Below are 27,948 nucleotides of genomic sequence, written 5' to 3' on the forward strand. Positions count from 1 at the left end.
AACATACGATCAATTCTTTAGCCGTTGTCGAGTTTTCATAGGCAATTACCTTTTCAGGTTCGACGACATCGTCGCTGGCAAAACTCCACGCCATGGAATAATCGTGATGTACGACGTTAGGGACCGAAACTCGGTCAATAAAGTGCAGGAAATAAGCCACGACGAAGTCTTCGCTGAATACATCAAGCACAAAAGTATCCTCGACGTTGTGGAAGGCTTCACCGGACCGAACATCATGGCTGTGCACAGTATGCTGATCGCGAAACCACCCGACATCGGATTCGGGACTTCCAAGTAATATCGATTCGCTTTTTACCCTTATCGAGTACCGAAAGATCCAGTTTTACCGAGTCCACTTCCAGGGATCTCTTCCTGCCGGTATTTACATTTTTACAATCCCCCCTCCCACTTCTCTGTTCGATGCTTTCCACCAGCTCAAAGAACAGAGTCTAATGTTTATTGAGATCCTATAAGAGGAGATCGCGAGCGTTTCTTGAACGATAGCTGCAGTTGAGGGAAACTGTACAATATTCAGAGTATCCGTCAAAATGTAAATCAATACGTATTATTTACAACCACGCTCGTCCGGGATCGTGACCTCCTCCTGTTAGGAAGCAATCCTCCGCTCGAACAGTTACCATTTACCCCAATGTGATTATTCGTCAAGGTTAATTCGGATCGTTGAGGAAAAAAGAATCTCTTTATTTGTATCTCGAGTTTACCAGTATCTTGTCCGATTATCTTGGTGATTTTTAAGAGACGTACTAGAGAGGTTTTGAATTGAACGTTTATTCGAAAACAATCGTCGGGTCCTGAATTCGTGGGACATATTTTTGAAGGAATGGGTGAAAGACTGTAGAACTCGACAAAACGTTCAGAATTATTTTACCGGCAGGAATCTGGACCACGATTTATTTCGCCTCGAAAGTCGTTCGAGACGGTCAGCAAATTTTCGTCGATTCGCATCCGAGCGAATTGCTTTCCAGGCATCCGCCGCACCAGGACTTGTATTACTTCCCGTTCCGGCCAGCGGACCAGATAGTGGCAGCCTGGACCGCCATGGAACCGTGCACCCGTGAGAACGGCTGCCTCTTCGTGTCCCCTGGCACGCATGCACTCGATCGTTTGCACAAACACGACTACCCACCGGGAGCAGGACCAGCCTCTGTCAATAAATTCTACCACGGTATCCTGGTACGAATTCGATTAGCAAGTCGTATCACCACGGATCACGACATCCAATTCTTATTTGTTTCGAAGGATCTGCCGGTGACGATGAATTGGTTGCACCTCGAGATGGAACCCGGTGACACGGTGTTCTTTCATCCGTTGTTGATTCACGGTTCTGGCATTAACAAGTCGAAGAACACGAGACGAGCCATTTCTTGTCATTACGCGGCTACGGAGTGTCATTACATCGACGTAAGTCACGATTCAAACGAGATCCTTTTCCGTTTATCGTAAAAGAAGTAACCGTTGCGATCGTTCAGGTCAACAACACGGTACAAAGCCGAATCCAAGACGAGGTCATAGAGTCGCTGAAGACACGATACCCGAACACCGAGATCAACTACGAGGACCTGTGGCGTTTCAAATCCGTCCCTGTACGCGGGATTCGATCGTCCCTATGAAAAACACTGATACGGTAAATTTGATTTGTATTTCAGGGTGGCTGTACGTGCGAGTAATAATTTAGCGACATTGGGGCGTGATCGTTACACGATGATAGCGAGTCGTTGTTTGCATATATATTTAGACAGACAGGAGTGAGAAGGGTAAGTAACGGCATGACAGAAAAAGATGCAACGACAACGGGGTTGTCGCCATTATTATTGAACGTATCCATGTCACGACGATGTCTTTGATGAGTATACGGTGGCTGGAGTGTGTAACAATGTTTCGAATGCGGATCTTTGTAGGTGTTTTCGTGGCGAACACTTGCGCTGGAGGTACGACACGCTGCCAGACAAATTTGAAAGCGATCTAGATTGCGGAGACGTTTCTTCACCACATCTTGATCCTTATGCACCTTGTGGTTGTCTTTGAGCAAACCTATGATCACGTCCTTCCTTCCCTTTATTTGCTATTAATAAACCTTTGTTAGTTTCTTCGTCAATTTATACGAAAACTTAGTAAGAGATTAATTACTACCTTGCTGGGATGTAGGCAGCAGGAAACGCAATATTCATAGATAGCGCAGCACCCTTGAACGTTACATGTTTTACAACTATACCTCTCTCTTTTGTTAACGGATGTACTTTCTTCATTTTTCGTAGGATCTTGTTGTTCTATATTACAACAGCCGTTTGGCAAAATATCCTGTCTGGCGCAAACAATACCTCGCTCGTCTACTATTAGAGCTTTTCCCTAATAGACAAGTAACGAGATATTAATACATTCGTTCGATACGAACCGACAATATTGGATATAATTTAACAACCAGACGTACCTGGACAGAGTTACGACAAGGACGAACGACAGTGTCCGTGTCGTTTATGTTGGGCACTACTTCCATGTTTAACACGTTATCGTTTGTCCCTTGCTCGAGGGCAGCCTGCCACAAAGGGGGTTTGTCGGATGCTTTTAATTGTTCGGATAATGCCTCGTCGTCTGAGATTAAGTCGTCGTTATTATCGTTAATCATCATGGTATCCATATCGTAGAGATCGGTGTCTAAAGCTAGTGTTTTTCCCTACAGAAGAAACAATATTGCGTTCTAAATTCGACATTGTGTAACTGTTAGCGTCAAACGGTATTATTTCTATCAATAATTTACCTCATTACGAAACAGTGAAAAGGCGCAGTAGGTAAGCGATAAAGCGAAGATCAGCCCAAGTACAAGGCGCCGTCTGATGATTCTGAACAGGCCGCCACAACTCGGCATCCTTTCCACTTTCTGCGATCCACTCTCGTGATCTTAATCGTCATTAAATTCTTGGTTTTGTATCCGGGCGCATGATCGTGACGCGACTGACAGCACAAAGTTCTTTGTTAAATTGTTTGCTCGGTAAAATTCTGTACATAATTGGGACAGTGTCCGTTCATCGCACGAAATGCGTTGAAATGTAAATCGAATTAGGAATTATTATCCATACGACAAACGGGGTGGAAAAATAGCAAAAGAAAAGATGCAGCGAGAGGTTATGTTGTTCTTCTTGCAATCACATCTCAAACATTCGTGAAGCGCTTACCGATATTTGTGCGCGATTGACTAAACTGCTACGACATGAACTTCTTATCGGTCAGTTGTACATTCAATGGGATAGATCAAGGTTTTGTTAAATTAAAATTTATCGAAGTCCTTGTCACTTAACGTGTGAGCAGTGGTAGAAGAGTGCATTGACCTATCCGACGTACTCGAAAGATGGTAAAGTTTACGATACAGTTTGTTAGATGTCACTGCGTATGGAATTAAGCATTTATATCGATATATATACATATATATATATATATATATATATATATGTCGTGCAATTGCCGAATTTGATAAATATCGCTTTGCACGATAACATAAGATTATTCTATAACCGAGGATGTATTCTCCAGACAAGAAATTTCTTACCAATCGTAAGTAATTATGAAGAAAGAAGGGACAGAATTTTTATTAGAATTCGGGGAAACCTTTTATATCTTTATTTTCATAATTGTACGGTGTACAAAATACTTATAAAATTGTATCAAAGTAATTAGTAAGTAATGTTTGTTACATTTTATAAAAGGTGTCGGGACATGTACGTATGTATAACGCATTATATTTGTAAGGTTGCATACGAATTTCAATTTATTCTCATCGCTCGTCTTTCCACGCCGATCAGTTCCTTTTTCCCATCAAATCGGTGTTCGTTCTGATTATACTATCTTTATCAACGGATAATAAAGTACCTACGAATGTAGAATTTGTCTTTTTAAATTGCTCCATACGTTAACTTGCGTCACTTTCGACAAGTCAAAGTACGATTTATAATCGTTCTTGGGTAAAAGAAGAACGATAGAATCGTCCGCTTTAACGGAAGCGGCATCAATTTCGCTAAGACCGTGTATAATTCAGAAAACAATCGATAATCTTAAAAACAATCAAACTGGTTCGTTGTGCACAAATATACGATGTTCTTGCACGACACAAAAGAAACGACGCATCGAACGAAACCTAGAAACAATACAAAACGAAAAACGGATGGAAAGTGAGAAGTATCTACGATGACTTTTAAAGCGATACAATGGATATTATCTTTATTAATATTTTTCGTCGTCGTCGGTATCATTGTTTTGTCTACTATTTACGTTGGCAAGAGGGATCGTACTATGGGAAAGGGACGAAGTCAGGTGTGTTCAAAAGAACCTGCCATTTTATTGTGAATTCAAATGGAATTAACCTTTACAGGAATGAATTGTTTTGTTTGAAGTAGAAACATCGAAACTCATATTTCATACGAGATATAGGATATACCGAGAATTCAATGAAACTTAATATTCCATGACCGAGGGTACTCCCTTACTGTTTTCGTGGAACGCCCAACGTTATCCACAACGAATCGATAAGAATGCTACAATTCTAAACGGTGAGAATTAATGCGGACAACTTTCAAAAATATCCTACATTTTATCTATCAGGTTCAGAAAATATTCTAACAAAAAATACCATCCGTTCTCGTACTCTGCTCTATAGCATCTTATATTCCGAGGGAGGGACAATCAAGCAACATTGGAAATTTAATATCTTTTATTGTGCGATAATTTAGGATCGTATAACGAAAAGCTCGGAAAGGTATGTGTTCGTTTTATTGATTCAGATACAGTTACATACATACGAATTCCTACGTTCTAATAAGGTATCAAAGGTTGTATACGTCCTTACAAAAGTTTTGTTCTTATATATTAAGAAACTATTCTAAGTTCGCAGCCAATTAGCTCGATACTACTCATGACGAATAATTATTGTTCGTCACGAGTAATACCGATTACCAGATCTCACCACGTGGAGGTTGCTGCGAGCGGAGACCCGGAGAGAGATAGATGGATTCAAAGTTCCATCGATCCCCCTCGACGCGCAATACAAAACGAAATTAATAAACAGAGGAGATAGAAGGAATCAAAGTTCCTTCGATCTTCTCGTTTAGTTCTGCCGAGCAATTACATTATGGAAGAAATTAGACAAAATTGGGAAACGCGACACGAACCGTGTAGTTGGTCCTACTAGCTCGATCCCGTTTCCTCTCAGTGGGTTCGATTCCAGAGAAAACGAACGACGCCATCCACTCCCCTAGAGGAGTGCCCCGTTTCTCCATCTTTACGACGAGAGGGTCTTATTTTGGAGGCTTTCGCAGGGACCGGCAAAAATGCCTGCTCCTGTGCTCGCAACATGCCCCCTCTGGAAACGGACACACCGGAAGAGACGGCGATCGACCGTTCGGACCAGCTACACGGCCGGTCACTTGCTTATGCAACAAGCAGAGGTGGCCGGACTGTGAGACGAGGAAGCGAGCAAAAATAAGCTAATTATTCGATAATTACTCGGCAGAGCACATATATTCGTACATGGTGGCCTTAAAACTAATTTAGTCTAAGTTTAAAACTAAAGATCCCGCGACGGCTGCGATGAGAGTGTCCTCTTCTTTTTTCTTTCTTCTTTCTTCTTTCTTCTTCCTTCGTTTGCCGATGTGCCCACTTAAGAGAAATAAATTGAAAATAGGAAGGAAGTTGGTTAGTGATTAAATGTTGTCATGCAGTAATAAAGAAAATTAACGAAGCATTGACAGAGAAATAAACATGGAAAAACAAGTACAAATTAAAATCAGAGAACAAATCAAATAAATTAAACAAAGAAAAAATTGAAAAAAAAAAAGGATTAAAAGAGTGGTCGCCAGTACTGACCACCGCCTATCGGCAGTCAGTACCGGTTACCAAGAGAGTCCAAGTACCTAAAACAGAGACCTCCTTCCACCTCGGAGGCTCCCCGTAGAATGAAATTTTCAAAAATCGGGAGCTCCTTATATACCCACCACAAGGTCACTTATCGTTACTTCGATTGTCTTTGTTCGATCTAACCGAATATTTCAAGAAATTGATAGCCTTTTAGCCATTATTTATACTAGGACATTGTTAATAATTGTTTAAACTACGATCCTACGACGGCTGTTAATAAATGTGATAAATAAACATCAAGATATTGCGAAATCTATGAAGGTGAACGGTTTCGGTGAATGTTTGTTTATTTCCGCGATTGTTACTAACATTTATGCATGTTTCCAATATTAATCGAACAACGTGCATCTTATTTATGCATTACAAATGATTAAGTAACTTATAGAAATTGATTTTGATCGAGATACGAAGTAAAATCGTGTTTCTGAATGTTGTAAAGCATAGAAAGTAACAATTGTTTATTAGATACATTAATTTGACATTTGTTTAATTCTTATAATTTACACAATACGCGTAGAAGTTGTATTTTTTACTTAAAAACGCCGAAATTCAATTAATCTCTTTTCTAAATAGAAAAATCATCGTGATAAACACTGGTGAATCGATAATCGATACGTGTAGCCTTGAGAATGTCAGTTGGATCTCAACGAAAAATTCCTTCGCGAACAAAGAATATTTCAACGAAATGATATTTTAAGCCATTATTTATACTAGGACATTGTTAGTAATTGTTCAAACTATGGTCCTACGACCGTTGTTAATAATTATGATAAATAAACATCAAAATATTGCGAAATCTGCGAAGACGAACGGTTTCTATGAATGTTTCTTTTTCAATGCGAGGAAGAAATACCATTGTTCGAGAAATAATTTTTGACTCGACATTTGTTTCTTATTGTCGAATCGAAATTATGAAAATTTAACATATATCATACCAATATGTCCAATAAATAATTATTATTCTCCACGTTACTTCGATTGCCTTTGTTAACAATGTTTCGGTGTAAATAATGGCTTAAAAGCTTTTTCGATCAACCATCGGTCAGATCGAACAAATATTGCAATATAAAAAACTTTTGCAAAGATGCATACAACTTTTAACACCTTATTTGAATATAATAATGTTGCAAGTGTTGTTTGATCGTTCTTCCCTTACGACATAATATACATATGCAACTGTAACTTTGACAATATTCTTATCTTCTTGTTGCTAATATCGATCGTATAAATTAGGAAGATGGTATTTATTAACTGTACAATGACTTTTATTTATTTTTACTACAGAACCGTTTGAGAGAATCTGGCGTCTTTTGTGTATCTACAGTGCGCTATTTGAATCGTTCCTGAAAGATTTTTACGCCGCTTGTATAAGTTACCGAGGTAATTAACAATTATTGCAAAATGTAAGGCAAATGGGAAGGATATTCCAGTAGTCTACCCACAGTTGGATTCAATGTTGAACGGTGCAATGTCGGATGAAATCGCAAGCTCGTTTGGGAGAACACGATAACCGAAAATATGTCACAATTTGTCGGATTTCTGAAAATGTGACGTCATTTTCAAAAAATTCCGCGAACGATCATTTTCAGGATATTGGCGAACGCTTTGAATGCAATCTTAATTTCATTTTGACTCTAATTAATGAGGAATTGATTGATAGGAATAAAAAAAAGGAGGGTGCAATTTTGAATTATTCTGAACGTGTACTTTTTATTTAATACGATTATACATTTCGTATATGTTAATGATTTATATATAACTTCTAGTTACAGACATACTTGTACGTTTTACTTAAATACTTAAAGTATCGTCCATTGCTATGACTTACAATGGTTTTTCTATGTTACAATATTTTCCTTATTCTTATGTACAAAGTAATTATCCAAGTTCGCAGCCGATTGGCTCAATATTACAACGAACAATTGTTCGTCTCGAATAACATCGAATACCAGATTTCACTACGAGGAGATTACTACGAGTAAAAATCCTGTGGAAGATGAATGGAATCGAAGTTCCATCGATCGCTGTTTACACGCATTACAATCGTAATTACTAAACCGAGGAGACGGTAGAAGTTAAAGTAAAAAGGATGAGCGAAAAGTGAAGTTGAGTATTTCGGGGATCTATACATACCGTCAAGGGCATATGACGTCAGATTTACCGTTCTATTACCTTTGTCCGATCTAATCTAAAATTTGCTTCACGAATTATTGCTTCGATTTTTTAAAGAGTTTCACGATAGATATTTGCAATCTTGTCTTTGAATCTCTCGTTTCTTTAAACATCAAGACGATTTTAAAAGTTGGTCTCAAAGCATTTGCTCGAAATTAGAAAATTCCTTTCGATTTTATTATCTCATCAATTATCACCGAAACAAATATTTATTTCCCTAATAATTGACGAGTGGTGTCTCTCGAATAGCGACCGCGTTTCCTTTCGACGAAGTGCATTTTTCTAGGCGCTGGTAAAACGATAGAGCCTCTTGTGTCGATGACCCTCGAGCTGTTGTAAATCTCGAGACACTTTACAACCCCTGCGAACCGACCACCTACGGTCTCTTAAACTGCCTTCTTTTTGTCACTCGTTCAACGTGTACACCGGAAACAAACGAAACTGTTCTTTTTCTTTTCAACGGTCGACCGTTTCATTCGTTGCTTTAAGAACCGTGCACATGTGGTGTGTTCTGCGAAACACGTGTCATAATTCCGCAAAATCTTCGCCGGTTCCCTCTAAACTCGATTGTTTATTCGTGCGACAGATTCAACTACGCGTGTTTACCGAAATAACCGACGTTTAATCTCGAACACAGAGGCGAGTATCGATTAAACGATGGACATGGATCTCTTTACCGTTTCGTTGACTCGATCTCGCTGTGCAGAGCGTTTCTTATAAAGGGTGTTAAAACGTAGAATAAAATATTTTTCGAGCCAGTTCTCGAAAAAATTTATACGTTGCACGAAACAATCGAAGTAGGACCGCCTTCTGGGAAATTTCGCGATACGAAGTGCATACATTATGCACGCGCATAAGAACGAAAGAAACACGTTTTCAATATTGTACTATTTTTACGAAACACCTATGCAGTATTTTCACATCGCGCATCTCGCGGACAAATAATTACAATTGTCCGAATTTTGTATTTCGACTCGAACGAGAAACGAAGAATGAAAAGTTTTATATCGATGTTACATAGTTACAGTAAGAATTCTACTCTCCGCGTGACGGATATTTAACATTGAAACCTTACGAGTCAAAAAGCAGTACGAGTCTAAAAATTAAATTTTGCGATATTTGAAAAATTAAATTTTCGAACTCAAGGGACTATTCGAAACACTGATACGGATAGAGTACTTCTTTCACTCTGTTTTCGATCTTAACGTGCGATTCTGTTTCGAGATTGTTTCGAATGGACGATTTTGGACGTGTACTGTTCTCAGGCTCGTTGATTCGTTTAAATCAAAACAGGCTAAAATATTCAAATTCGAGGCGCGTGTTCGTTCAAGAGTTCCGTGGTTATTTCGACGACAAAATGAACGTGGTGCTCGAAGGGAACGCGCGAATCATGGCAGGTACAATCCCCTGGAAAAGAGCGGGAACAATGTCTTTTGTCACCATATCCAGAAACATTGATCAAAATCCACGTGGATACTTTCCTGGAGGAGCTGTTTGCAATTTCGACTTGATCATACGGGTAACATTATCGACCAGTTCCTGCAAAGCCCCCTGTTACCATCGACTGCAATATTGTCACTTTTGAGAGACAAGAAGCCTTTTTCTAGCTTTCCTTATTCACGAAGGACACACGAATGTAAATGACGCGCTGTCAACGTTGAGAAACCGGTTTATCCGCAGACAAACGAGCCGCAGATGACTTGGAAACAAATTCAACCGTGTTAAATATAATAATACGATCTTCAAAACGATTCGGTGTCATATCGAACGGTTTGTCACGATTAGAAACCTATTGCTGCACGCGTAAACGATAGCTTACCGTGTATCGTTACCGTACGTGTAAATAGCGGTATATCGAAAGCGTTCGTTGATCGAGTTTGTTTATGGTTCACTTGGAGATCGTGTTATTACGCGTAGAATTTTTTACAAATGAATCGTGCTCGTTTCAAGTTCGTTTAGAATTCGTGGGTCGTGTCGAAGCTGTGCTCGCAAGTATTGGATGCGATGAAAGATTTGTGTTTGAAACTGGCTGTAAAGTGTTTAGAACCGACTTCGAAAGAACCCATTGTTTCGTCGAACGGTTCTTCGAAGGGTCAAAGCATCTGGAAGACTCAATCCGGACCCAACGTATGGAAATCGTCTTTCAGTGGTCTACGACTCTACGCGCGAAAAGGTTGTATTTAAAGGTACACGTGAGCACGGTTAACAAAATATTAAAGAACAAGAAAACTCAGCTCTGGTAGATCGTGATCCTCAGCAACGAATTAAGAGTTAATGGAGCGCTAATTCGAACTGTACTGTTTTTCGATAACAAAGAATTTGACGATAATGTTGCTCTTATTTCGTCAGATAGTTTGACGACAATGTTGCTCTTATTTCGTCGGATAGTTTGACAACAATGTTGCTCTTATTTCCTCAAATAGTTTGACGAGTTTCCGTACGATTAATTGATATGAACAGTAGAAAGATACGTACGGAAGATACGTCACAAAAAAAAATGGCACAGGTGCCCATGTACAGATTACGAATCCCACCCTTTTTGCACAGCTTGATGGCGCAATCGAAAAAAACCATTGTATTTTCCAGGTGCCCTCACCTTGAGTAATTCCGAGCGAATTATTTTTCTCGATGACACAGGATTACGTGAAGCAGCGCCGCCCCTAGAGATCGCTGAGACTGTTATTCCTATTCTAATACGATTAAAAAGTTGTCAGGTATTGGCCGTTGTAACGTACAATGTAATTTAACAATCTATACTTTTTTTTCAGGAAACTACACATCTCGGTCGATATAGTTTTCGACTTACATTCGTTGCGAGAATAATACGGTTGCAATGGAACGTTGAACAAAAATTGAACGCCTCGACTGGTACGATTGTATTGATTAATTTTTTTATAAAATGTGGAACTAAGAATAAAAAAGGTGCCCCGTTTAATCTGTACTAAGAGCGGTACTGACGTGGTGTTACGATTAAGTTTTTCAATGATAAATCGACGACGACGATCGATATTTGAAAGTGTAATTCATTTTTATATTTATTTTTATTGCTAGACGAAGCGATGAGAGTTCTTATCTGTACCTATAGTAAACACTCGATTCGTTCCGTCGGGCCTAGGATGGCATCCATGAACATCCCGGCTAGAAACATTTGCGCGTCGATCAGCCTTTTTTGATCAGGTTTCGAAACGAGCTCCTTACCGAATCCCAATCCGAGAAAATGGCGCACATCGGTACAACCGTTAAAACCGGCGATATTATACTCCAGAAGAACGTAGTTACAAATTACGAGCCGTGTCTCGTGTATTTAAAACGTTGAAAATATTAAAAGAAACACGTGACTATAATTTTTCAATATTCCCAACGATGTCAAACGTTACTCGCGAATTTACATTTCCATCGAAGTTTATTTCCGGTAAACGTTCGATACGGGCACGAATTCGACGCGTCGATTAAATTTTATTTAACGTTCGATCGCACTTTCAGGGCCACCGTGTGGACGCGAGTCGACTTTGGGAAACTTTGGTAAGATTCCTGCCGGAAGATGATCAAAAAGACGCGAAACTTCCGATGATCGTATTACATTTATTGCACCAATCGCTCGGTACGATGCGTGAAAATTATTACAGAAAAAGAAAGAAAGTTGACTGGACGACGAAATAATTTTGGAACATTGTACATAGATTGCTCGAGTAAATGCAATTTCATACGATAAGAGCATTTAATCGTATCGGATCGTAATTCTCATCCCTTTCGGGATTTTACTGTCGCAATATTTTTCATTGGTTCACCAATCTTCGAACGAACCACAATCTCGTTTCACACGTTTAGTGTAAATAATCGTAAATAGTTTTCGATCGTTTCGAGCTTTGAGAAACTTCTTAAATCGAAACATCTGAACGTTAGAAGGAAAGTTTTTTACTTTGACCGTCATTCTGAATATCGTTCCGTTAATTAACCACCCTTGGAGGATCTCCAAGGACTCTACACAGCTGGCTCCTACGGTACGAAAACAGGTGTACGTTTAATTCGGACTCGTTGAAAGCGAAGAAATTTTATTTGCGTTGTTCCTTGGCATTTCTATGCAACAGGCAAGTAAATGCAGCGATTATCGTAATCGAGCTTCGTGTGCGAAATGGAAACACGATTGTAACGCGATACAAAGATTTGGTCAGCGTTCTTGGATACGGGATGAGAAACAGATAAACAAGCTCGCACATTCTTTGGACTGATCCCGTCTCGCGTGTCTATTCGCTTATTGCCAACGTGACAAAAATGTGACCAATTAGGAACCGTAGAGTAGCGGTCTGTTACCTACAGAGCATCCATCCCCACCAGTTATAAGGGGTTCCAAGTTCAGCCAAGTAGTCAGTCTACGAGAGAACCCGCAAAGCAACAGGTAGTGTCAAAATGTCCGTAACGATCGTTGAACGTGACGCGAATAAAAAAAGCACGTGTCGTGACGCGAACATGAGAGTACAACAACCGTGTTGTTTTAATAACAGAGTCGATAAACCGAAGCGCAGGATTGTATGGTTATTGAGATATTCGTTACCATGGATAGAAAAAAAGATCCAACTGCAAACGTTAGGCATATGTAGAAGATGCAGCCATTACTTGTACAAGGTATTTGTTTTAATTGAGCAATGTCGAATTTTCGATGACAAAATCGATGCGAATAGCGCGAGGTGTTGTAAGGTTAACGCAAGGACCGGTGTCGCGTAACATTTTTCGAAACGATTACGATTATCTCGAGATCGATCGAAAAAAGGATTAAGGATTGCTTTTCGAAGTGTTTTTAGGAAGTGGTTGTAAAATAGTGTACGTATTTGTGCAATTGTGTGTCCGACGTGTATATACATCCATAATATTTGGTGCACTTCTCGAAGAGAATGGGGATTTCTTCGATCTTATATACGATGCAATATCTAAACTTTGTACTCTTATATTTGTCTTTATTAATGATATGATCTGTAATCGTTGTTTTACACGTGTAATAAATGTTTCTCAATGGCGAAAAAAGTAAACAAAGTTTATCGTTGATGATACTTAAGGATTATCGATTATGACAACCACTAATACCGAAACAATTTAAAAACAAAAAACATTTTTTCCAAAATCTTTTTCTACAGATATATAGGTCTTGAAAACGGTACAACACTTATTCAAATCTTTTTTCTATATCTTTTGTAATTTGTAAGTTATAAATGCATATATAAATAGAGTTGTTTCTCCTTTAAAGTATAAAAATAGCGTGAAATAAATGTAGCAAAGTTCTTATGTTAGTAAGATGAATAATTGTCTCTTGTTAGAATAACCGAGAAAGTGCTATAAAAACAAATCGAGGTAGCAGGTATATGGATTCTTTTATTAGTGTAGTTGGTGTTTACGACAGTACCTAATAGACGGCATGTTTTTGTTGGTAAATATATATGTAATAATTTCGAAGCGACCGTGTTTTACGTTTGTACGAGCATTTAGTCGGTACAGTACATGCTAGTCTTGTTGTATTAATAATATTATTATTGATTTATTCGCAAGTATCTGATGTATACGATATAAAAGTTTCGCGACAAGGTTTGTTGAATTATGAAAGGGACAAGATTAGTGTGCGCGTACTTCAAACGTCTTTTCATGGAACTTTATGCAAAGAGAAAAATATTTTAACAAAAAATAAACGTCATTTTTTTTCGTAAATATCGCAATCATTAGCGTATCTTTAACATATTAACATTTCTATACAGTGATTTTAAATGCATTGATATTTTTCTTCAATTATCGAAATATTGCAATTAAAACTTGCAACGAGGAAGTTAAAATTTTTTGAAAAGTTAGTGTTGAATAATCTGCACATGTAACTAATTTTTCCGTGCGTTAACATCAATTTCACAATATTCTTTAGAGCTGTATACTGATGTCTCGAGAATACGAAGGAATACAGAATGTTGTTCTTTCAATGTCATTCGCGTTCTCCTGCACACCATTTCAATCAAAACAAAACTAACGAATAACGAATGTATTACGATGACAGTTCAAATTATAATATCTCGATAATTAAAGAAACATTAATATAACCGAAGTTATCGTTTTATTCCAATATATTATTCCATTAAAAAGAAAGTATTTTTTCCATTAAACATTAGAAGAAAGATGATAGTTGAACTTCATATTTTGTTGCGTTATTTTTTTCCCCTTAAAACCGTTCATCTTTCGTTAGTACATTTCTTCCATAGCATTGGTCCAATGCATAATGTTAAAATGAACTATTTTTAGTGAATCTGTTGGCCAATTAAAATGTGTACCTTGTACAAACCAAAGGGTCCTTCTTGCAGAACAATTTTCTTAGTTGTGTCCCATGTACCTTTGTATATATACGGCATCGTTTGCAATCGAACCTTAATTGTTTCTAATGGATGCCCAGATACCACGTTAAGTAGTCCATCGATACCTCCGGCTGCAATTAGAATATTTAAATAAAATTTTAACTTTCGTTTACAATATTTTTTTTCACAGAGGTTACTAGATTATAACTACCTATAAAATCCTGCGCCGGTGTCTTCTCGGACATCGTAAGCTGCGGTTGGGTTTATTGCATTTTGTGAACTCTGAAGTATTAAGATTCGACTCGTGTATTTTCGTTTCGTGGTTACGAATTCATGTTTATTACATTCCACGAGTATTGTTTGATTCAACGTCATTGACGAACGAGGTTAAAAACTGTGGTTCCACCGAAAGCGAGGAACAATTGAGAAAATAGAGTATAATTTGTATTTTTAACGGAACGTTAAAAGCTTAATTTATGTCTCGGTTGTACACACAATGTCTAGATTAATTGTCTGTAATGTACACAGACCTTAAAGGTTACTGGTCGATGAAAGAAAGTAAACAATATCGTAACTCTGTTTACCAAAAGAATGTTGTACATACTATAGAACAGGCTAGGAGCGTCGATATCCGTCAATATCAAATCAGATATTCTAAACAAAATATTTATCTACGATAAATAAACCTTAAAAAAGGAATTCTTTTTCGTAAGTTTCAAACTGATGAGATTTATACCTTTCTTAAGAACAAAATCTTAAAGCAATTCTACTTTTTTTATTCGAACTCGAAAGGTGAACGCTTCCCGAGGAAAAAACATTAACTTCTCGTATTGCAACCTGTGAATGTTTCTGAAAAAAAAAAAATATAAACCTTTTATTAGTACTTCTCATCTTGTAACGTTTACTTTTCTGGCCTGGAACGTACTCGATCGCGTTCCTGGAATTCGTCAATCGTTCAAGTGTAACATAATACCGATCAACGATCACGTACACCATACAGTTTATTTATTTGACACACAGGAACAATTCTTCCATTGTTTGATCTAATTCCGAGGTGGAACCGTGCCTCTCGGTTTTCGGGTTATTTTTTAATATTTAAAAAAAAAAACCGGTACGTATTGTCATGTGAAATATTCTCGAAAATTTTATCCTTATTTTTATGAAAGATTCTTGGATTTTTGTAGTTTCTTGACACAACTGATTTCAAGTGAAATATTTAACGTCCACTGACATCGTAGACGAGTCATCCATCTTTATATACAGCGATTTATACGAGTATCCTTAAGTTTAGAGAATTTCAAAGGAACAATATCTACCGGGGGATGCAAATTATCTCTATTCGAGTTCGTCGATAAAATCTTGCCCCTTTTTCATGATACGAACACTTATAACGTGTGTTCAGACATGTATCCAATAATAATAAAAAAATAGCATTAGAGGGCTGATATTTAGGGGAAGGGGATATTTCTATTCCTTAAACTTGAGTTACTGCAGGAAAGAAAAAATAGTTGAGAAATAATTTTTCTACTACTTATTAAGCAAATATATTAAAGCGTTCCCTCGTTCGTCTGTTGCGGTGCGTTGTTGTTTGACTAACTTTTTGAACGTCAGGATACTAGAGATTCTTAAAAGGGTTTATTTTGAATGACGTTGAAGTGTTGTTCTTTTAATCGTTTTTTGACCCTTACGTTCGGATCCACCACCCTCTGTAAACTCTACCGTCGTCTTTCTCGAAAAGTAATTGCTTGCAGATGGTTTCCTTATAACGGTTACCATTTTGTAACTTTTTCACGATGAAGCGGATCGTTCGTGAAGTCACGCTCATCGTCGTGTTGTATCCCATGCTAATATACAAGGTGGTCCTTTAATTTAGGCCGCATCGAATATTTTCGTTCTTTTAACCAATTGGAAGAAATATTGTTTACAAAAGCTTTTGGCTTCGAAAAGACATAATACGGTAACAATGGTTTGTTTTTTTACTATTTATTCGTACATCAGTCGGTCGAAAGCAAAAGTTACAGTCACATAATTTCAAGTCTAAACTGATTCTACTATTGCTCGTTGTCACAAGTAGCCTCATTACTTGCGAGTACGTTAATTAACATTTATATACAACATTCGATAAATTGTGCTCCCGACCAAGATAGTGCCAGTGCATAGTAAGCAAAATCAAATCCATTTCTGCCATCGTATCAACTGTTTCTTTTTTCTTCTTAGATTACTCGGATCGTTTCGTATTGCGAGCGATAAATGGTTTCCATTATTTCCGTACCTCGTTATATGCTTTTGCACTATCACATTTTTTCGACTCTGTTCCTCAAGCGATTAATAATCATCAAAAAGAAGACATTTTGGTAATTGCGAATGACAAATTAGACAATTAACAACACGTTGCTTATTGTGCGTGTAACTCCTACTTCGCAAATCATTACCGATACTCTAATCTTCTATTGATAATATATTTGTTGTTTTTATGAGAAGACGCATTCTTTTTACACGATACCATGTTTTAACCGACAAATATTACGCGGAATGGAATCATATCGAGTAAACCGCTCTAACGTTATATACTGTTAAATATTATGAATTCAGTTATTGGAACGAGTTATTGCAAATAGCGTTCCCAAGTCGGTTACGATTTTTTTCCATTCTACGCAATAAGTATCGAATTGGTTGCATCGGACTTACCGATAAGTCGGTTCACATTGTTTTAATTGTGTTCTTTTGTCGGTACCGCGTTTTCTCCATTCTAATTGATTCATTATGGCGGCGAGTCCTGACTAAATGGCAAAATGAATACATCCCGTGTATATAAGTTGACCAATGGAAGCTCTACGCACGCATCGGTAGTCACTATTTTATTATCTACCATAATTACGCAGTTCGATCAAAATATAAATATCTCGGGTAAAGAAATTTACAGCAACATGTGATCATCATTGGTTTATCTGGATACACGAGTGTCCACATGGTGAGGCAATTGGTGAATGTAGATAAAAAAAAATCCTCGTCGAATCAAGAGTTCGTTGTAACGATGACGCCACTCTCCTATATAAATAGCTGCTGGGAGTTCGTCGGATTCAGTGTAAGTCGGGCCTTTGGACCAGTGATAACTTTGGAGATAGAAGTGCGAGCAACTGGCGTGAACCGACATCGAACGTTTCCTTGATGCAGTCTCAATGTTTTTCGCTTGCATTTCTTGTACAACAAGGGGAAATATTTTGCTGCTTTACGTAAAGGAAGAGATCGGTTTTAAATCGATGATCATCAAAGAAACGAGAAGATGAGGAATATATGACAACGAAGAAAAACTACGTCACAAACAGAGTGTATTACATAGAAACTGATTGTTGACGCGTAGCGACGAACCACTCGTAAATTCTGAAAAATTCTGAAAGAATTTTGTCCAATAATGCAACATTCGTGTTGAATGTAAATATGAGAATGTTACGGTGAAAGGGAACAATGACATCTGCGGCACAGGGTGCAAATATACGGAGTGTATATACAAGTAACGAATGATATGCTGTAAAGAAGAAATTCCTTACGTCTAGTGAAAGCAATTCTGGGAAACTATTTTGGATTAAAATATTTTAACAGTAGAAAAGAGACTGATATATTTCGTTGTTGCAAATTTTGTATTTAATACGTCAAGACACAATCTTTAAAGAAGATTAAAATGTGTAATATTTGTCGTTTACAAAATTCTTAAACGCTGCTTCCATCTCGATTGATATCCTACAAAATGTCGATCACTTATCGCTGAACTACATTCGTTCTCTGAATGCAGAAAATTTCACGAGACCGAACTCGAAAAGCTTTCGACAAAAAGAGACACTCTCCCAGTCAGAATTACGGAATTGGTTTCGAAATATACCAGACCAAGTCGAATCCCTGATACAGTAAAGCGTCTAAAAATTCAACGACGTATCCAACATCAAACGGTCGGTTTCTGCTCGTAACGTACGAGCACGGTCATTCGATCGTGCATCGATCGCGTTAAGGCGGGATTACTATATTAATTTCACTTTTATCTTCGTTTTATTTTCTTAATCACCTCCAACCTTTGATCCGTCACTGCGTCGCGTTGCGCGTTCCGAACAAAGGACGTTTCGGAGAATAAGAGTGGGAGAGGAGGGGGGCGGTGGCTGGTAAGAAAGAGAAGTTTTAGAAGGTCCTTCGTGGAAAGGTTGGTAACGGTCGACAACACCGACACACCAAAAATAGTGGTGGACACAAGGAGTTTCTCATAATTCGTGGCCCGATCGATCGTCGTATGAATTTGTCGTTGATCGTCGCGTTGTTGTTAACCGAATGTTTCGGGAACGCGTGCACGTGTACACGCGTTTCTCAACCTCGTGTTTATCATCGCGAGACCGCAATCGGATCGCGTCCATTCTCACGAAACGTTCGAAGACAACACGGGGGACAGGAAAGTTAGAGTTGCCGTCGCTGCGATGCCGGAGAACACGCGAACGGAATCCGTTGTACCAAAGTGCTTCAGCAATCTTCTGTTGAAAGGGTGGCTTCGCGACCTCGGACCTGTTCGTCGCTGCGAATTGCTGCAAAAGGTGGGATTCATTTGCACGATTGAACGTCTTCACGTGAGACAAAAAGAAACGAATTTTCGTGTTTGTAATCGAGGTTCGCCGTTGCGAGGGAAATGCGCGTCGCCGGGCGAAAACAAACGAATGCAACGTAAACACGATCATAACGCGAGAAACGTTTGTTTTTATCCTTCCCCTCGTGAGTTTCGTACGTGTTTGTGATACATTGAACACGGTCAAGTATGCCGTTGAAATCTAACCCTAAAATACGGTGGCGATTGTTTCAGCTGAAAACGGACCTTCAAAATCTTGGACTATCGCGGAGACAGGTACGCCGAGGCTTGATCCAACTAGCGACGAAACCACGCGTAATTCTTACGCAACAACCAACAAACAGGAGGTATGGGTAAGTTTACAATTCTCGAGGTGTCACTCATTGGTGTCGATAATGAAAAGTATCGTGTTCGCGATATCGAGATTCGTTTCGCATACGAAGGATGGGAGCACTTTGTTCCGTACTTTTTGTGGATCGTTGAACTTATTTCCTTAGCTTTTTGTTCTCTTTTCGTTCAAATATGCCGCAATCTCTTTTCAACGAGAGGTTCGTTCGAAAAATTTGAACGCGCTCGGTTGTTTAGGTTGATACGTTACGTGTTATTCAACTTGTCGGAAACAAATTTGAAACGTGTTTCGTCTCATCGACTGCCAATAATTTGGTCCGTACCATTGAATGGTATATAATAAATGTCGGTGTTTGGATCTGTTATCCGTATAGTCAAATTTTCTTGTAAATGACATATCGATATTTAACTGACTCCAAAAGTTGCATAGATTGTTTACAATACATTTCTCTCTGTACACTGCATCTTTGCTTCTCCCCTTCGAATTTCATACTTAGCAGATAATGTTATCATTGATCACATATCATTATTACTGAGCAATATCTTATCTTCCGAATTGTATCGTCAAATACTTTGTGCAACCATGATGCACCTTTCGTCCTAACGAGGTATAGAAAGGTCATTTTCACACCACTAGATATAAAAATAATGCTAAGTAGGTGAAGAAATTTGGTACACCATTTGAAGCATCCCTGGACCCGCGCTTATGGAGTTTATATGTTCAACATCAAGGTTTGTGCGGTATACTTTCCCGTTATCCGATCACGGTAATCTTTTACAGGAATCATTTCGTTATGCACTTATAATCTGGTTAAGCTCAGTTGGCCGTTCATGACCATTTCTCGCGCGCGCATATTTGTACAAAACAACGATTGGCCAGTGATTTTTATCAATTATTTTGATTCTGATTATTATTAAATTATTATTACATTATTTGGATCGAAAATGTCACCACTTTTACAGTACGAAACCAGTCTTTAAACCAGTCTTTAAACATTGGTTAGTAGATTGGGATGCAATATATTACAATACTTGATTAAACTGAGTTCGTATATCCTGGCTGTGGGGTCTGAATTTCGAGGCATGATGTCACGTGCCCTGTTTTCACATGTACACCGACGATCATAAAAGTTGTCGCGGCGTCACCAATACCGCACCAACCAAGATGAGTCCTTCTCAGTGGGCGTCATGGTTGGCGCGGAGCTGGTGACCTTGGAGCAATGTTTGTGATCTCTCGTGTACAATACACTAATTAAAACACGCTCGAAACGATTGTTGAATCCGCACCATTCGTTTTTAAATATTTCTAAAACTTACGAAAAAAGTTGGAACCATTTGAGCTCAAATATATTCTTTGTGTACTTAACTTATTTGCGGTGAGTTTTCAATAATTGACATACAATACAGGATAGTATTATTTCTACACTATCTTATGATCATCGCCGAACACGCGTTCGTTTGTGAAAGTGGAAAAAGAAAGTCACAAAAATCAATGACGAATTTTGTTTTTTTTTCAACAGTTAAAGGTCGTGTTCGGAGCAAGTGCCTGAGTCACGTTATTCGCAGGACCACAGCGATCAGAACGCCATTATTATACGATCCACGCGGTATTACTTTATAACGGGTAACTATGTTACCTCGATCCGTGTTCGAATATTTTTCTCACGATTTTCGTAACTCGTCCTTGCATTTGGAATGCACGCGTTTAGATTAAGACTCTACCCCTGAAGTATAAACGATAACGAGATCAGAATTTTCCAGTATGATTCCGGTATAGATAACGTTCCCCTATGTTTCACTTAAATTTGCAGGTATTAAAGGTGTAACCACATTGAGTGGCCAAGTTTTTCTTTTAAAAAGGCGAATACTGCGTATCAAACGTTTCTATAACTATACGATAAGTTAGATTATTCTTAAGCCAAATATCTCATTTTTGGATAACCCTCTAACGTTTAACTCTACATAACTACACGAATAGCGAATTTTCTTCGAACTATTTTGATCATTTATTTCTGAAGTTAGTGGATTAAATGATACTGTGTCCCCAAAGTTAATTATCCGGTCGTATTTAATTTTTAAGACAATACTCACGCAATCGGGATACGATACAAGTCATTTTTTTCGACTAAGAGTATCAACATAATTGCGAAAAGACAGATATTTTATTATCTTTCCTTGGTCGATTTAAGAGCATTGTATAACATTTGCAGTTACGCTTCTTCAAAGGCGGTACTTATAATCCGCATAATGTTGAACGTGTTGTAGATAAATATGATTCATTCGCTCATAGCGTACATTTCGTTGTGATCAGTTTATGTACAAAATAATAAGAGGATGGAATGAATCATGCACAGAGTAGATAATTCACGTCTGCTCATTGTTTGATGAACAGTACGTGTTGCAGTTCATCAGACTGTTCGGTTGGAATATTGCTGATAAAGCGTGATGCTTTTTTGAGAAAGAGATAACAGAATAGAAAAATTTTCTTTTACAAGAAGTGTTATTGAATTATTAGAAAAAGTTCTTCATCGGAATGACAGTCTATCGCGTTTTTTGTTTTATGGATAAACGATTCTTATCGATCGATGCAATTGACTTTACCTGATCCGAAAATAGTTTGTAATGTTTATATACCTCATATGTTACTTTAGTAGAGTCAAAGTAAGACGTAGTTAGCTCTGATAACTATAGACTACGAGCGATCCTCAAATTGCACGCAAAGACTCATGGAAACATACGATAAATATTGTCTAGTGTGTTTGTTACGTATCTGTTTCAAGATTGTACAAAAGAAGAATTTGTGTAACATTAGAAGTGTAAATTAATAGTATAATTCGTTTAAAATTCAGTTTCAAGTAAAACTATATTATTGCCGATGTTTAAATTTAAAATTCGCGTAAGATTCTTAATTTAATACATCAGTATTTAAAAAGAGGACAAACACGTTTTAAACCGTATTATTATTTATTTTTCATATTTATAATTGGGCTGATACTTTAATGTACCAAATTTGCGTTTTAGGTCGAGGAAGATATCGTTAGAAAAAGATGAGGAAGCATCTAGTAAGATCTCAACCGTTTGCAGAACTCAAATTACATCCCCCGGACATTATTCGCGACAGGAGGACAAGGATGCACAGCAACCTGACACGACGGAAATCGGTGCTGAAGAAGAGAATAAACGATATGAAGAAACAGAAGAACTAAAGGCATGTCAAGGTGTGCTAATGAACAGCCTCCAAGACTCCCTTATATCAAGCAGAAATTATAGATTAGGAAATAATAGATCGCCGACACTGCATCCTTTAAATAAAGCTTTAAAGCAATTAGACAAAATTGTTTCTACAAAAATGAGTATACCTGAAAAGCCAATAAGTAAGAGAGGCCCTGTAATTGTGTCTGTGGATACCACATTTGACTTACATGTCAGGAGCCACAAAAACAGTAAAAATTTACCTCCAAATAAAAAATTCACATACAATCAAAGTGAAGACCAACTAACACACATTGGTAATGAATGCAATCGTCTAGTACACAAAACTCCTGATTTGATCTCTGATAATGTGGACAGTGATATAGATCATGTACCAGTTCAAGATAAAAGAAATTGCATAAAACTTAATTTAAATTTTTCTAATCTGAAAAAAATTAATTCTGCTAAATTAAATATTAGTAAAATATTAGATACTAATGAAAAAGCTGTGAATATTAAAGCAGATTCTATATCAAGTAAAATCAAATTTGCCACACGAAAGGGTAATGTAAGGGAAATTACATCAGCAAATGTTCCACAAAAAAGTACTGTAGCACTCAATAATACCAATATAGTAATCGTAGATGAAAATATCCAAAAAGAAAGGTTACATGAATCGATAGCCTTAGATTTTGTACAGAAAGCGAAAAAAATTTGCACAACTGTTGATGAAATTAAAGAAATTAAGAAAAAAAAGAAGAAAAATTTAAAAAGTAAGTTTCGAATATATTTTGGGGAATCTATAAGTTTTAGCGAAGATGAGCAAGAGCAAGATATTTTGAAAAATAGATTTAAAAGGAGGAGAAAAAAAGATTCTATTGACTCTTGTGATTCTGGATTATCTAGTACTGAAGGAAATGTTACCAATGGCGTAGAAATTTTAAAGGATATTCAAAAAGCTGTACCTGATTCAACAATGCAAGATGAATTCAATGAGGATGCATCTAAGAAGATTAAAGAGTCAATAGAATTTATGAAACTTGACAAAACCAATGAATCAGAAGTTAACACGGATGGAAATATTAAAACTATTAATCAAGAAAGCAATAAATTGCAGAATAGTAAATGCAAAGCAGATAGTGTTCAAATAAATCGAAAAGAAATAATTCAAGAGAAATTAATCAGTATTTTTGATGAGAGTGACATTGTACAAGCTACAACTACAACAAATTCTACAGAAACAGGTATAACTACTAATATAATACCTTGCGTTATCCCAAAAACATGCAATGCTCAAGTAGATATAACTAAAGATGTTACAAAAACCATAACTATAATGGATGGTGCAGAAACATTCCAAGCAATTGAGAGACAAGAAGTCAATGTTCCTGTAACAAAAACAGGAACAGATAATAACACAATTCCTTTACCTTGTACTACCCTAGAAACATGCAATGTAGATTATGATACTCAAGTAACTACAACTGATAATATTCCAAAATCTCAAGAAAATGATTTACATACAAAAATTTTTAATGAACTTATTCAAATGTTCTTCAATGAAACTTGTCAGATTACATCAAATGGAAATGTTGTTAGCATTCAGGAAAATGTTATAAGAGATGAAAATCAAAACACTATTGTAGAAGATACTGATGAAAATTCGAATTTGAAAATATTTACAGAGCTAATATCAAGCTGTAATAAAAATGATAAAGATAAAGAAAATCTATCAAATAATATCAAGAAAGGTAGTAATATAAATTTAAAAGGTCCAGCAATATCTGCTGGCATAAAGAAAGATATTGAAGCTATTTCAATAAATAACAATATATGCAATGCGCCGGACGACGCAAACAAAACAGTATTACAGAACCATACCACAGAACAGATAGTTACTCAGTCAAATAAAGTTCCTCAAGCTAGATTAAGAGTATTATCTAGTGCAGAATTAGGTTCTAGATGGTGTCCCACGCCTGTACATTCTGTTGTATCTACTGTTCCAAATCCTCTATGCACAAATACAATAACAATGTCAAATAATTCTTTGAACTCTTCTATTAGTATTCCAACATCTTCAGCTGCTCTTCAGACACAGACAGTACCTGTATCTAGCATTGTTGCATCGGAATCTACATCAGCTTCCATTAAAATATCATCTGATAATATAGAGAAAATTAATGTACATGATCCGGAATTTGTCCGCACTATTTTGCAGAGGATGTACACTATAATTCAAAGTATACGTGCGTCTCCTCACGTTTCCAGTTCACATTATGATAAATTACTGCATTCAGAATTTGAACAATTGAAAAGTGTATTCCACATTACGAATTATGTAGATCTTATTCATGGAGTGTTAAAAAGACTTAACAAGGTAATGACTGAAACGCAACAATTGTCTCTACAGGAATTATTTTCTTATACACCATCACTCAAGTCCATGTATTTGACACGCTTAAGTGACGAAAATCATGTTCCGGTAGTGTTGGGTAAGACATCTTTAAATCAAAATATGTATCAGAATGCTCGAATATTACAAGGTGTATATACTACATCTATACAAACTAGATCACAAAATTCACTTCCTGTAACTACTATGCAAAATCAATATTCTTCAAATTTAAATCAAGCATCTATAAATGTTACTTGTAAACAATCTCATCAAAACATCCAAGAAAAAGTTGGCTTACAAACACAAAATGATCTTATTCAAAATAATATATTAACGAATTCCACTCTTAACCCACTATTGAATCTTCAACAAATGAACTATAGAATGCCAATGCAGAGACCACTTTTACAACAGAAAACTTCACACACATATTTGAGTAGACAAAGCCCAGTAAGAAATGTTCATACTTCACAGGGTAGTCCCTTGCAAGTTCCACATTCATCCATTGGTATAAATCAACCAGGAAAACAACATGTTTATGCACCAATAACAAACACATATTTTAATCAACAATATGTTGCACAAGGCGTTTATGTACCTCAGATGAATACATTTTATGCTGTAAATGCGCCTGTTCTCAATCATAAGGCTCAACAAAACATTAATTCGACGCACACAATGCAGCAACAAAATATTAATTCAGCATACACGATCCAGAAGCAAAATACCAATCTGGCACACCCATTTCAGCAAAAAAGTATTAATCCGAAACGTACGATCCAACAACGAAATATTAATTCCGGGCACATGTTTCAGCAACAAAACATTAATCGAGCGCATATGATTCAACAGCAAAATATTAATTCAGCACATACAATGCAGCCAATACCTATGAGCCAACAATTGCAAAAGACAGGACATACTCAACAGGTTTTTGATAAGATTCAAGAATCTACTCAATCGCAAACTGGACAACAATTATCTCAAAGTGTACAGCAAATTGTACCAGTAATAAGTTATATACCACAAACTGTAGGAGATATGATTGTAACAAATACACCACCTCAGCTAATACCAAAAAATATACAACAAAATGCCCAGATGTATCAAAAAGTTCATCTACAAGCACAAAAGAACATAGCTCAAAACTTTGCATTAGAACAAAAAGGATTGCCTCAATATGAACAAAACATTTATTCCTCAAAAACTAAACAAAAACCAATAGTTTCTACACAGAAAAAAGGTAAAACTACACAAGTCTCATTAGAATCAACAGCAATGCAGTTTGATATATTGAAATATCTCTCCGATATTCAAAAAATTATGTTACTGAAACATGTAAACTTTTACTTTAGTTGTATCACATGGTTAGGACAAGAATTTACCTCAGAGCAGTGGCAAAACATTAATTTAGAAAGATCATCAATACTTCATTTTGAAACAGTTTTGAAACACTTAGTGGAAAAAACTATGAAAAACTATGAAATAAATCTTTTACAAAATAAATGTCAAGCAAATGTGTCTGAAAAGAATTTACTTACAAATATTAGTACCGATATTCCAAAAGAATTACAAATTACTGTAGAAGGGAATGGAGTACACTGTCGAGTTGGTATATCTCAAGCTAAATCAGAACAATCTAAAGCAATTAACACAGAGCAATGTAATACATCTTTTCAAGAGAATTTAAGTGTCATAGTTGTGCAAAAACAATCTCAGAAAGAAATTAGTAATTTGCAGGATATATCATTGCCCGATCAAGTGCAAAAAACAAAGATATTAAACAAAGAATTAATACAAAAGAACAAACAAGATGAAGAAACACTTCCTGTTCAACAGGAAGATCATCCTCTCCTTACATTAATTTTAGAAACTCAAACATCAAACCATAATAAAAATCACAAAAATGCAACAGAAAATGTTGTAAATGTTGATTTAGAAAGTACCATAAAGAAACAGAATTTAACCGAATCAGGTGAGGCAAATGAAAATGTTTCTAGTGTGGTTCAAGAAGAAGCATTAATAGCATCTGACTCAGAAGAATCTAATAAAGATATATTGCAACAGTCAAATTCACACTTAGTCACTGTAGAAATTTCCCCTACTAACGATCAAGTAACAGTTGTTGATATCGATACAGATCGTGAAACTAGAGATAGTATAGTAGAAACAAAGAGTGAAAAGCCTCAAGAATGTGAACAACATTCACAAGAGTTAGAATTTTGTTCTACTAGTGCATTATCGTCACTGAGGGATAATAACTGCGAAACTTTAACAGTACTTTCATCTAAAAGTTCAGATAATGTTATTGAATTGTGTAATGCTGCAGACATTGATGATTCTTCGATAGATGAAAATATATCATATATTGCAGATATTAGAAGCATTACACTTGAAGCATTTGAGAAAATGGGAGAAGGTAGTAATATACCTACAACCATTACAGAAGGAAATATTGAAGAAGAAGAAATTAAAATATGTTTATTTTGCAGCAAACCCAGCACTGTAGTATGTTCAATCTGTTTGGAAGCTAAATACTGCTCTAAAGAATGTGCGGAGTTACATTGGCAAGACCATTACAAGAACTGTAAACCAGTAGAAAAAAGTGTATACTTGTAATTGAGATAATCTTATTATTCCCAGTGTTGTTCTCTATTCACTTCTTCCAATACAATGTGCTTTAATCATGACTCTGTCCTCTTAAACAGTATTCATTGTTGCTGTTTTGAACTAGACTTTAAGAATGTCAATTCTTTCTTATAGAACTATTTTATAAATTATTACCTTTCGTACAAGCATTGCAAAATATAGAAAACTTAAGCTAATTATTACAATTAAATGTTAAGAATAAGTTTTAAATCCAGTCTCTTCAAGTATCTACAAAATATAATTACAAGGTAAGCAAGTTTAATTATCAAATACTTAAATTTTACTAAAATAATTTGCTTATATGGAAACCATTTTTATTCAATCTCTACGGTATGACGTATTAAATGAAT

The 27,948-nt window shown here is 36.7% G+C and overlaps 3 protein-coding genes and 1 pseudogene across 14 annotated transcripts in view; 2 read left to right on the forward strand and 2 right to left on the reverse strand.

Annotated features, from left to right (window-relative positions):
- LOC143154804 (phytanoyl-CoA dioxygenase, peroxisomal-like) overlaps positions 1-10,881 on the forward strand; it is an 87,392-nt gene extending 76,511 nt beyond the window's left edge. For 4 of the 7 annotated variants that reach the window (XM_076326791.1, XM_076326788.1, XM_076326792.1 and 1 more), the window contains 3 exons: positions 58-294; positions 987-1,422; positions 1,491-3,445. In XM_076326791.1, the coding sequence (XP_076182906.1) occupies positions 58-294; positions 987-1,422; positions 1,491-1,631 (814 nt within the window). In that variant the 3' untranslated portion in view covers positions 1,632-3,445. Of the gene's footprint in view, positions 1-57; positions 295-986; positions 1,423-1,490; positions 3,446-10,862 lie in introns of those variants that run through there. The other 3 variants (XM_076326790.1, XM_076326789.1, XM_076326795.1) reach the window with 3 other exon arrangements.
- Positions 1,569-3,355, reverse strand: LOC143154802 (SREBP regulating gene protein). Of its 2 annotated transcripts, XM_076326786.1 has the most exons (5): positions 3,192-3,354; positions 2,777-2,970; positions 2,450-2,692; positions 2,152-2,367; positions 1,579-2,083 (listed from the first exon to the last, which is right to left on the reverse strand). In XM_076326786.1, exons 2-5 carry the CDS (start codon positions 2,882-2,884, stop codon positions 1,664-1,666), a joined length of 987 nt encoding a protein of 328 aa, XP_076182901.1. In that variant the 5' UTR covers positions 2,885-2,970; positions 3,192-3,354; the 3' UTR covers positions 1,579-1,663. The 2 variants fall into 2 exon arrangements, with proteins under 2 accessions (XP_076182902.1, XP_076182901.1); XM_076326787.1 differs by having other exon boundaries at positions 1,569-2,083; positions 2,450-2,716; positions 2,777-3,355.
- A 791-nt stretch (positions 10,882-11,672) lies between the features above and the next one.
- LOC143154796 (uncharacterized) lies at positions 11,673-27,639 on the forward strand. Of its 4 annotated transcripts, XM_076326765.1 has the most exons (4): positions 16,333-18,985; positions 19,249-19,367; positions 22,384-27,368; positions 27,442-27,639. In XM_076326765.1, the coding sequence occupies exons 1-4, from the start codon at positions 18,872-18,874 to the stop codon at positions 27,456-27,458; spliced, it is 5,235 nt and encodes a 1,744-aa protein (XP_076182880.1). In that variant the 5' UTR covers positions 16,333-18,871; the 3' UTR covers positions 27,459-27,639. The 4 variants fall into 4 exon arrangements, with proteins under 4 accessions (XP_076182881.1, XP_076182879.1, XP_076182880.1 ...); XM_076326766.1 differs by lacking the exon at positions 16,333-18,985 and adding an exon at positions 11,673-12,717 and having other exon boundaries at positions 22,384-27,639; XM_076326764.1 differs by having other exon boundaries at positions 16,331-18,985; positions 19,249-19,361; positions 22,384-27,639.
- LOC143154806 (congested-like trachea protein pseudogene) lies at positions 14,361-14,797 on the reverse strand (annotated as a pseudogene). The gene is made up of 2 exons (XR_012994256.1): positions 14,626-14,797; positions 14,361-14,545 (listed from the first exon to the last, which is right to left on the reverse strand). The product of XR_012994256.1 is annotated as a congested-like trachea protein pseudogene (transcript).
- Positions 27,640-27,948: the final 309 nt, after the last annotated feature.

The sequence above is a fragment of the Ptiloglossa arizonensis genome, chromosome 2 (genome assembly GCF_051014685.1).
Source record: "Ptiloglossa arizonensis isolate GNS036 chromosome 2, iyPtiAriz1_principal, whole genome shotgun sequence".
Lineage (NCBI taxonomy): Eukaryota > Metazoa > Arthropoda > Insecta > Hymenoptera > Colletidae > Ptiloglossa > Ptiloglossa arizonensis.